The 12,107-nt window shown below is 44.4% G+C and overlaps 1 protein-coding gene across 2 annotated transcripts in view; it reads right to left on the minus strand.

Moving 5' to 3' along the window:
• osbpl6 (oxysterol binding protein like 6) overlaps nt 1-12,107 on the minus strand; it is a 110,291-nt gene that overhangs the window by 32,936 nt on the left and 65,248 nt on the right. For both annotated transcript variants that reach the window (XM_033023861.1, XM_033023862.1), the window contains exons 10-11: nt 3,662-3,830; nt 1,468-1,598 (exon numbers count right to left, since the gene is read on the minus strand). In XM_033023861.1, coding sequence (XP_032879752.1) covers nt 1,468-1,598; nt 3,662-3,830 — 300 coding nt within the window. The remainder of the gene's footprint in view (nt 1-1,467; nt 1,599-3,661; nt 3,831-12,107) is intronic.

Genomic DNA, 12,107 nt, shown 5'->3' on the forward strand with positions numbered 1-12,107 from the left:
GTACCCGATGGGCAGTCCAGGGGTGAACAAGTGATAGCCTGTAGAAAAATAGAGACAAAACCCCATAAAATTATTTTTAAAAAGAAGGAAAAAGAGAAAAGAAACAGAAAACAAGAGGAAAAAAAAGGGGCCCTTGTGTAGGGATATACCTGCTTCATATCTCACCACACCCATCACCCAGTTTGTGAATCGGTTTATTTCCAGAGTTGTGTTGCACCATACTATACTTGTAATAAATCAATAAAAGGAGACCATGTCTTTAAAAATTGCTCTGATTTTCCTGCTAAGACGAGTCTCGAAGTGCCTATTTTCATGCTATACAGCTCCATGACCCTAATCTGGGTAATGGCACCAAAAACAGAGCAGCAGAGCCACCAAATACATTACTGAGCAACTACGGAAACATTGAAGATGCTATTTGGCTTATAAAGCATGAAAAAAAACCTTCAGCCCAACGATTCTTTGCTGACCATCATTCACCCATTCACACTAGTTCTATATTGTCCCACTTTTGCATCCACTTTCAACACGCTCAGGCCAATTAACCTAAATAAAATCCTGCACATCTTTGGAATGTGGAAGAAAACCCAGAGGAAACCCACGCGGTCACAGGGAGAACGTGCAAACTCCACACACACACACAGCACCCAAGGTCAGGATTGAACCCAGGTCTCTGGGACTGTGAGGCAATGGCTCTAGCAGCTGCTGAAGGTGGAAGTGTTCCCAGCATGTTGATGGGGCAGTCTTCTGAACAAGACTGCACTGCAGAGAGAACAGTAGGGAAAGAAGACAGAGGGGGGGGGGGGGGGGTTAATCACTCATCTTCTGATAGGAACAAAAATGAGGGAGAGCAAAACTGGGAGGAGGAAGTTGGAGCACCAATGATTAGAAGAGCTAGTCACAACACTCTTCAGAATGCCACGGCTTGCTTAATATTGCAAATGAAATCCTTTTTCCGACGTCACGAGTAAGTCCACTGTATGTTATAGAAAACCAAAACCAAGTGCCTTTGGGATGTGTGTCACATCGATCGTGGAACTTTGAAACACAGGTGCACAAATCAAAATGGATGACTTCATTGGAGTTTAAATTACCGATGGCAGAGTGGTGCAGCAGCTACCTCACAGCGCCAGAAACCAGAGTTTGATCCCGACCTCGCCTGCTGTCTGTGCAGAATTTGTACTTTCTCCCTGTGACCACGAGTGCTTCGGTTTCCTCCCACATCCCAAAGACCTGTGCGTTTGTAGGTTAATTGCTCTGTAAATTGTCCCAATGTGTAGGGAGTCGATGAGAAAGTGGGATAACACAGAACTAGTGTGAACGGGTGATCGATGGTCAGCGTGGACTCGGTGGGATGAAAGGCCAGTTTCCACGCTGCATCTCTGGAAAAAAAAGCCCACAAAGCTGTCTGCACGCAGAATCAAATGGTCACTTTCTTGGATGTACAATCTGCTCTATATACTGTACCTGGGAGAGTGTTCTCCTAAGAGTGAAGAATTGGGAATTGTGGCCAGAATGCTCTTGCTCCAAGAGCATTTGCTTCAGCTTTTCCTTTTCTATTGCTACCGTGTTGAAGGCAGACTTTAAAAGACATTGCACTGAAAAATAGAGAACAATGCTACAGAGAGTTAAAATGATAGAAACATTCAATTCTATTAAGCTAGTTGTTTATACAAGATCATATGCAATATCAGCAGAATTCCCTCAATAAACCTTTGTTGCCAGTTTGTGATCTGTCCATTCAACAATGGCCACCAACGACATAAGGGAAGGAATCTGCTTAAACAGTGTTTGAATGCAAGTGTGGTTATAGACGCAACAGGATTTAAAATATTGAAGTTGCGCTACGTAAAGCTAATGCCTTCGCAAAATTGTCTGGGGAAACCAATAAAGGTCAGATAAATAGTAATGATGCACTTCACAGAAAAGACTTGCATCAGATACAACCCAAACTAAATGGCCAGTTTTGATTCTTATCAGATTTCTTCAATATCGACACCGAGACAAAGCTGCAAGACAGGAACACTGGCAGCAACACTGAACTTTTCAGCACAATGGCATCTCACAGCAAGTGCACATTTGCAACAATGTTGCCATCATAGCTCCTGGCAGAACAGGAGGGGGAGGGTCAATTGGTATTGCAATTGGGAAGATGCTATTCGGAATTTTTTTTTCATCTCCAGTGCTGGTGGAGGCTCACGTTCTATCTTTGCTGAGGAGTGCTCGAAACTTACCTTCGGCAACGGGTTGACTTGGAGGACCACGCCTCACGTGGGGGCTACGGCTAGGGGACCGGGGGAGCAGACCCAACCGGTCTGCACTTGATCTAGTATCTGTTAAAGATTGAAAGGCGGCTCTTTTAAAACCACTTCAAGTCAAAGGACTGCTTCATACATTCGTACCAGACTTCCAACCATCAACTCCATCTATACTTCACGTTGCCTCAGAAAAGTAGCCAACATTATCAAAGACTTAGTGTAGGAAGAAAGAACTGCAGATGCTGGTTTATACCAAAGATAGACACAAAGTACTAGGGTAACTCGGTGGGTCAGGCCGCATCTCTGGAGAAAAAGCATAGGTGACGTTTTGGCTTCGAACCCTTCTTCAGACCCTGCTTCAATTTGAAGAAGGGTTCGGACCCAAAACATCACCTATCCTAATTTAACATTATTACCACCCAGGTCATTCCTTTTTCAATCCTGCTCTCATCTGGCTAAAGGTACAGAAGTTTGAAAATGTGCACCACTAGACTCAGGAACAACTTCTTCCCCTCTGTTATAAGGTTTCTGAATGGTCTTACCTTAAGCTAGGATATTGTCTAATTCACCTCTACCCCATTGGGGACATTGGACTTTGTCAATGCAACCGATGTGCTATAATGCTGAGAACTATATTTTGGACTTTGTATTTTCCCCGTTGGTCTATCTATTGTACTTGTTTGTATTTATGCATGGTATAATTTATATGTTTGGATAGCATGCAAAACAAAGCTTTGCTCCATACCTTGGTGCATAGGAATAATGGACATAACCTAAACCTAAAACATTTTCATGAGTGCAGCATCTATTGCAATTGTCACTAACACATCACTGGAAAATGTAATTTGTAAATGAAATATTAAAATAACTTCTCAAAGGCACTAGGTGGCATCAGTAACAGCTTGGCATCAATCATGTCAATTTTGAAAATTTGAGGAAAGATGCAACACTTTTCCATTTTTATTTAAAGAAGCGGCAGTAAAAAGACTATTAATTCACAGATTCCATTATTACATTTATTTTGCCTTGCATTGTGTTAATGGCCTACTTGGCTCATGATAAATCACAAATGTGTTTATAAAACATAAACGGCACAGTGGTGCAGCGCTTGAGTTGCCGGCTTACAGCGCCAGAGACCTGGGTTCGATCCTGACTATAGGTCTGTACGGACTTTGTACATTATCCCTGTGACCGCCTGGGTTTTCTCCGGGTGCTCAATTTCCTCCCGTGTTCCAAAGACACACATGTTTGTCGGTTAATTGGCTTCTGTAAATTGTCCCTAGTGTGCAAGATAGAACTAGTGTATGGGTGATGACTGGTTGGCGCAGATTCGGTGAGCTCAATTCCACGCTGTATCTCTAAATTAAACTTAAACTAAAAAGAGATCCACGTAATAAAATTACCTTTCTGCGCAATAAGACAAAACTCTTCTTGAAGTTTAGTGAAATCCGCGGAGGAGTCGGGGAACTCTGCCAGTGGACTTGGTGGTATGGGATATTCTCCAATGTCAGCAGATAGATTAGGATTGGAAGAGTGTAAACGAAGCGGAGACACGGTAGCACTGGAGGGAACCTGCAAATTTAAACAAGTTTACTCTGTAATACAGTCAACGTCATTCACATCCAGAAAACAGAATCCATTAAACAAACTTGTTAATGATGTTGCAAAATCTATGATTGACTGATCTTGTTTCTATCGTGGTTATTTAGAAAAGCAATTAATTTGCGCTTTACATACTAAGTTTTAATTGGTCTATACAAGTCCTAGTTAGCCTAACTGCCATTTGTGTTGAAATTGCTAGTGAATCTCTTCGAATTATGTTTAAAGGAGATCTGCGTAGCAATTTATTTTTACACTGTGGGTGATATGTGCCTGGAACGCGCTGTCCGGGATGGTGGTTGAGGCAGCTACAATAGTGGCATTTAAGAGACTTTTGGATAGGCATATGGCTATGCAGGAAATGGAGGGATATAGATTGTGTACAGGTAGATAAGAGATGGTCTTGGCATCATAGAAACATAGAAATTAGGTGCAGGAGTAGGCCATTCGGCCCTTCGAGCCTGCACCGCCATTCAATATGATCATGGCTGATCATCCAACTCAGTATCCCGTACCTGCCTTCTCTCCATACCCTCTGATCCCCTTAGCCACAAGGGCCACATCTAACTCCCTCTTAAATATAGCCAATGAACTGGCCTCGACTACCCTCTGTGGCAGAGAGTTCCAGAGATTCACCACTCTCTGTGTGAAAAAAGTTCTTCTCATCTCGGTTTTAAAGGATTTCCCCCTTATCCTTAAGCTGTGACCCCTTGTCCTGGACTTCCCCAACATCAGGAGCAATCTTCCTGCATCTAGCCTGTCCAACCCCTTAAGAATTTTGTAAGTTTCTATAAGATCCCCTCTCAATCTCCTAAATTCTAGAGAGTATAAACCAAGTCTATCCAGTCTTTCTTCATAAGACAGTCCTGACATCCCAGGAATCAGTCTGGTGAACCTTCTCTGCACTCCCTCTATGGCAATAATGTCCTTCCTCAGATTTGGAGACCAAAACTGTACGCAATACTCCAGGTGTGGTCTCACCAAGACCCTGTACAACTGCCGTAGAACCTCCCTGCTCCTATACTCAAATCCTTTTGCTATGAAAGCTAACATACCATTCGCTTTCTTCACTGCCTGCTGCACCTGCATGCCTACTTTCAATGACTGGTGTACCATGACACCCAGGTCTCGCTGCATCTCCCCTTTTCCTAGTCGGCCACCATTTAGATAATAGTCTGCTTTCCTGTTTTTGCCACCAAAATGGATAACCTCACATTTATCCACATTATACTGCATCTGCCAAACATTTGCCCACTCACCCAGCCTATCCAAGTCACCTTGCAGTCTCCTAGCATCCTCCTCACAGCTAACACTGCCCCCCAGCTTAGTGTCATCCGCAAACTTGGAGATATTGCCTTCAATTCCCTCATCCAGATCATTAATATATATTGTAAATAGCTGGGGTCCCAGCACTGAGCCTTGCGGTACCCCACTAGTCACTGCCTGCCATTGTGAAAAGGACCCGTTTACTCCTACTCTTTGCTTCCTGTTTGCCAGCCAGTTCTCTATCCACATCAATACTGAACCCCCAATGCCGTGTGCTTTAAGTTTGTATACTAATCTCTTATGTGGGACCTTGTCGAAAGCCTTCTGGAAGTCCAGATACACCACATCCACTGGTTCTCCCCTATCCACGCTACTAGTTACATCCTCGAAAAATTCTATAAGATTCGTCAGACATGATTTACCTTTTGTAAATCCATGCTGACTTTGTCCAATGATTTCACCACTTTCCAAATGTGCTGCTATCCCATCTTTAATAACTGACTCTAGCAGTTTCCCCACTACCGATGTTAGACTAACTGGTCTGTAATTCCCCGTTTTCTCTCTCCCTCCCTTCTTAAAAAGTGGGGTTACGTTTGCTACCCGCCAATCCTCAGGAACTACTCCAGAATCTAAAGAGTTTTGAAAGATTATTACTAATGCATCCACTATTTCTGGAGCTACTTCCTTAAGTACTCTGGGATGCAGCCTATCTGGCCCTGGGGATTTATCGGCCTTTAATCCATTCAATTTACCCAACACCACTTCCCGGCTAACCTGGATTTCACTCAATTCCTCCAACTCCTTTGACCCGCGGTCCCCTGCTATTTCCGGCAGATTATTTATGTCTTCCTTAGTGAAGACGGAACCAAAGTAGTTATTCAATTGGTCCACCATATCCTTGTTCCCCATGATCAACTCACCTGTTTCTGACTGCAAGGGACCTACATTTGTTTTAACTAATCTCTTTCTTTTCACATATCTATAAAAACTTTTGCAGTCAGTTTTTATGTTCCCTGCCAGTTTTCTTTCATAATCTATTTTTCCTTTCCTAATTAAGCCCTTTGTCCTCCTCTGCTGGTCTCTGAATTTCTCCCAGTCCTCCGGTATGCTGCTTTTTCTGGCTAATTTGTACGCATCATCCTTCGCTTTGATACTATCCCTGATTTCCCTTGTTATCCACGGATGTACTACCTTCCCTGATTTATTCTTTTGCCAAACTGGGATGAACAATTTTTGTAGTTCATCCATGCAGTCTTTAAATGTCTTCCATTGCATATCCACCGTCAACCCTTTTAGAATTAATTGCCAGTCAATCTTGGCCAATTCACGTCTCATACCCTCAAAGTTACCTTTCTTTAAGTTCAGAACCATTGTTTCTGAATTAACAATGTCACTCTCCATCCTAATGAAGAACTCAACCATATTATGGTCACTCTTGCCCAAGGGGGCACGTACAACAAGACTGCTAACTAACCCTTCCTCATTACTCAATACCCAGTCTAAAATAGCCTGCTCTCTTGTTGGTTCCTCTACATGTTGATTTAGATAACTATCCCGCATACATTCCAAGAAATCCTCTTCCTCAGCACCCCTGCCAATTTGATTCACCCAATCTATATGTAGATTGAAGTCACCCATTATAACGGTTTTGCCTTTGTCGCACGCATTTCTAATTTCCTGTTTGATACCATCTCCAACTTCATTACTACTGTTAGGTGGCCTGTACACAACACCCACCAGCATTTTCTGCCCCTTAGTGTTTCGCAGCTCTACCCATACCGATTCCACATCCTCCAAACTAATGTCCTTCCTTTCCATTGCGTTAATCTCCTCTCTAATCAGCAACGCTACCCTACCTCCTTTTCCTTTCTCTCTATTCCTCCTGAATATTGAATATCCCAGGATGTTCAGCTCCCAGCCTTGGTCACCCTGGAGCCATGTCTCCGTGATCCCAACTATATCATAGTCATTAATAGCTATCTGCACATTCAACTCATCCACCTTATTACGAATGCTCCTTGCATTGAGACACAAAGCCTTCAGGCTTGTTTTTACAACACTCTTACCCCTGTTCAGCACAGACATTGTGGATCAAATGGCCTGTTCTTGTGATGTACTGTGTTACATTACTGCATATATCTGAGAAGTAATATTAATCCAATGTCCACTGTTTCTATCTGCAGGATAAATATGCAAGCAAAATAATACTGACATTTTTGCCACCAATCTTTGTCTTGTCCTGTCTATGTCAGCCCAGACTTTACATTTCCACTGATTGTATGCAGGGTGTGGGATTGATTAAGGAAGCTAGCAGCGCTCTATTTGCAACAGTCCAATTATTGCATCTGCGGGCTAGTGTGTTGGTAGGATCCAGTCCCCTTACAAATAGACCGTCCCATATATATTCCAGTGGAAGCATAAAGTATATATACAATATATATTAATTTATACATTCCAAAAGATGGAAATTTATAACCTCTAATGAGGTCATTGATCTGCAGCTCTCCTTCTCTCTCCACAGATCCTGCCTGACCTCAAGAGTGTTTCTAGCTTTATCTGTTTTTATTATTTGAGTACACTTGTGCAGTTGGTAGATCCGCTGCCTTATAATGCCAGAGACCCGGGTTCGATCCTGACCTCGGGTGCTGTCTGTGCGGAGTTTGCATGTTCTCCCTGTGACAGCATGGGTTTCCTCCAGGTGCTTTGGTTTCCTCCTACATCCCAAAGACTTGGAGGTTTGTAGGTTAATTGACCTCGGTAAATTGCCCCTAGTGTGTCAGGAGCGGATGAGAAAGTGGGATAATATGGAACTAGTGATCGATGGTTGGCGTGGGCCAGGTGGGCCGAAGGGCCTGTTTCCCCACTGCATCTCTAAACTCTAATGTCCACCTGAAAGAACATCTGGAATAAATCTGACACGACCTCCGGAGATGATGCTTCTGAGGCAGATGAAGATTAATTTCAGTCGTAAAGGGAGATTCATTTCAGTAGTAAAAAAAATGTGTTGCTACAACTCATTTGGCTAAAAATACATTCACCAGTCATGTTAGCGATCCATAGTTAACACCCTTCCCACAACGTACAGATCTCCCTTTAAATGTTCTACTGTTGTTAAATATTTAAAAATTGCTGAATTATTACAAGGATCACAAGAATAGCTACTAGCCAAACTCTTCCCCCAAAGAGGTCTTTTTAATATAAATTATTAAAAGTCAGGCAGAGAAAGTCAAAACAATTCAGGAGGCTAATTAACTGAATAATCTAAAATGGGGATTTTGTTCTCATTATTTTGAGTCTCTCTTTACTCATGTCTGTTAATTACATTATATATATCGGGTTTGAATAACAATAATGTTGTAGAGAGAAGTACTAGTTTATAAGAGAGCTTGAGAAAGAATAATATTCAGGGGAATGGCTGAGACTTTGATCCCAATCCGTTGGGTCATGGCATGCTGTCAGCAGTAAGCAGGTAGGCTTGCACACGCCAGCTAAAGGCTTGCACACACCAGCTAAAGGCTTGTATACACGCCAGCTAAAGGCTTGCACACAACATCTAAAGCAGGGGTCTCCAAACTATAGCCCGTGGGCCGCATCCGGCCCACCACAAGATTTTACCCGGCCTGCAGCAAGCTCTTAACACGTTCTGTGCAGCGGGCTGTATGCGAGTTCGGTATTCCGACTCCTCATGCCCAGGTGATCGGGCACATAAACATTGTCGCGAGCGGATCTGCTGTTATCAGACCTTCGTTTCATCCAGTGAGTGAGCGAGATCGTGCTGCTGCGTGGGTTCGGGGTCCATGGTCGGGGTCGGGTCTCCACGCTGCGGGCGCTGTTGAGTTGCTGCTGGGCCGTCCCCGTCCCCTCCCGGGTGCCCCGTCCCTGTCCAGGGGCAGCCGGAGGTGTTGGCCCGGGCTTGCAGCTGGCGCGTGGGGGAAGCGCTCGCTCCAGCTCGGCTCTCTGGGGGATCGCTGGTCGATGCGGACCCAACTCCCAGTATAGTCCCTGGTGGACTCTTCAGGAGTGTTGTCAGATAAGGAAACAGGAGGAGTGAAATGTAAAGCCAGAGAGGTATATAAATGGAAGAGGACAGGGAGAGGCAAAAAGGGGGGAATAAAGGTGAGATGATCCCGAGTCCCTCATTTCCCTTTTATCTCCCTCATTCCCCTCCCCTCCAACCCATTTCACCTATATCCCTCTCTCATCACCTGCCCTTCCCAACACAGATTCTGCCTCACCCACTGAGTTCTTCCTACATTTGGTGCTTTAACCTTAAATTTTAGTTTTGGATCTTTCTGATTAGGTTTCTGTCCTGCCTTTGAACCAAATCACTACTGACATATTTAATATTGTGATAAGGTGATCTACCCCACCTCAGTGTTCACAGGCTGCCTACAGCATATGAAATGAGATCTCCCTTCAATGTCTCTCTTGTTGTCCACTTTGGTAGGACCACACTCTCCTCATTCCCTTCTTTCTCCGACAGTCATCGCCACAACTTATTTCCTTCTTCTATCCACAACTCTTCTTTTACCTTAGACACTTTTATCACAAAAGTGATGAAACACATTTATGGAGTGGCACGGTTGCGCAGCGGTAGAGTTGCTGCCTACAGTGACCGAGACTGTAACAATAGGATTGTTTATTTAAGTACTGTTGTACGGGAGACTGGTTTAGAGGTGACACCGGGGCGCGGCCCAGTTCGGATGGTGACTGCACAAAGACAATAAAGTTCAAGTAAGCAAGACTGCTTTAATCGTCCATTATGTATAGTCCAGATAGAGACAGAACATAAGGAAACATGGTGGCAGCGGTGGACGTTGAAAATTGTCAGAATTAACTAAAAAAAGTGAAAGTTTAGCTAGCTAGCAGCAGGCTAACGTTAGCCTTACAGAAGCCGGCAAAGAAGAAAAATGCAGTTGAACAATTGAAGCCAGTAGTTTGTTTTCAGTGGGCCCGTAGCCAACAGCACACCAAAGACACAACAAAGCACAAAAGATAAGCAGTTAGCCTTCAGCATCGGCAAAGAAAAAACAACAGCTAGCTGACAGCGATGGGAGGGCTAAAACCCCCTGGAACTTTGGTTTTGGACTCCAACAACTTGGCGAAGTCATGGAAAAGTTGGAAGGAGGAGTTCACACTGTACATAGACCTTACCATGCCAGACGCCGAAGAGACCACAAAAGTCAAGCTATTCAACTATCTCATCGGAGAAAAAGGCAGAGAACTTTGGGCAACTTTGTCGAGTGCTAGCCCTTCAGCGAGGACCACAGTGAGTTCAATGATCATACAGTTTGATGAGTACTGCAACCCAAAGGTAAACGAGACCGTGGAAAGGTACCGATTCTTCATGAGGAACCAAGGATTGGATGAAAACATGGTCAGCTACCTACCCATTTCAGCAGAGAGGCTGAGTGCCATCAGGGCTGCAACACAAGATGACACAAAGTTACAGAGTGTTGCAAACAGAATACTGGCAGGGTGGCCCAAGAGAAAAAAGGACTTACCAAGTGACATCAGGCACTACCACACTTTCCAAGATGAACTGAGTTTCCAGGACGGCATAGTGTTCTGAGGAGACAGAGCCGTGATACCTGACGCACTCAGGGTGGACATCACTCACAGGATCCACTCCTCTCACCTGGGAGTAGAAGGATGTCTGAGGCGAGCGAGGGAGTGTGTATACTGGCTTGGAATGAACGAGGAGATCAAGACCTTCATCGCCAAATGTGACATATGTAGGTCAGTGGACCCAAAGCAACAAAGAGAGACACTACATCCACATGACATGGCCAGCAGACCCTGGGCCAAGGTAGGAACGGACCTTTTCTCCTTTCACAATAAAGACTATCTGATAACAGTAGATTATTATTCAAACTTTTGGGAGGTCTGAACAGGGCTTTGAACACAGGACATCGTCGCCGGGATACCCGCAGAGTAATGGGAAGGCGGAGTCAGCGGTAAAGACAGCCAAGCGCCTGATGCTGAAGGCTGCAGCAGCGAGACAGGATCCGTACTTGGCAATGCTGGATCATCGCAACACACCGAGCCAGGGCCTCAACACAAGCCCGGCACAGAGACTCCTAAGCAGGAGGACCAGGACCCTGCTTCCCACAAAGGACACTCTGCTGAAGCCAGAGGTGACACACGACGAACAGGGACTGAAATACAACAGACAGAGACAGGAAAAGTACTACAACCGCACAGCAAAAGACATGGACACTCTGAAAAGAGAGGACAGTGTGAGAGTACAGCCCTGTGACACACACAAGGGTTGGAGACCAGCGAGAGTGGTCCAACAGGTGAGCCATAGATCGTATGAGGTGGAGTTAGAGTCAGGAGGTGTTCTGAGACGAAATCGTCGCCACCTCAGACACAATCTCACCACGCTCACACCAACACAAAACACACCCACACCAACAGTGACTGAGGCGGCCATACCGCCAGATGGCCCAGCAGAGAACCAAGACACGGTCACCAGGTCAGGTCGACAAGTTGTCACCACGGTCACCAGGTCAGGTCGACAAGTTGTCAGACCCCGCTACCTGACAGACTATACTCAGTGATTAGAGTATGGACTATGAAAAAAAAAAGAAATGAAAATGTGTTGTTTATGCACTTGTTGGAAACGGATGTTTTGAACTGTTGATTTATTATTACTTATGTTGTTAGATCTGTTGTAAATGAGCAGAGCATATGGTACAAGTGTTGTACATAATACCTAAGGGAAAGAGACTAACTTGAAAAAAGAAAAAGAAAGATGTAACAATAGGATTGTTTATTTAAGTACTGTTGTACGGGGGACTGGTTTAGAGGTGACACCGGGGCGCGGCCCAGTTCGGATGGTGACTGCACAAAGACAATAAAGTTCAAGTAAGCAAGACTGCTTTAATCGTCCATTATGTATAGTCCAGATAGAGACAGAACATAATGAAACAGAGACCAGGTGCTGTCTGTACAGGTTGTACATTTTCCCTGTGACCTCAT

Source organism: Amblyraja radiata, chromosome 7 (genome assembly GCF_010909765.2).
Source record: "Amblyraja radiata isolate CabotCenter1 chromosome 7, sAmbRad1.1.pri, whole genome shotgun sequence".
Classification (NCBI taxonomy): domain Eukaryota; kingdom Metazoa; phylum Chordata; class Chondrichthyes; order Rajiformes; family Rajidae; genus Amblyraja; species Amblyraja radiata.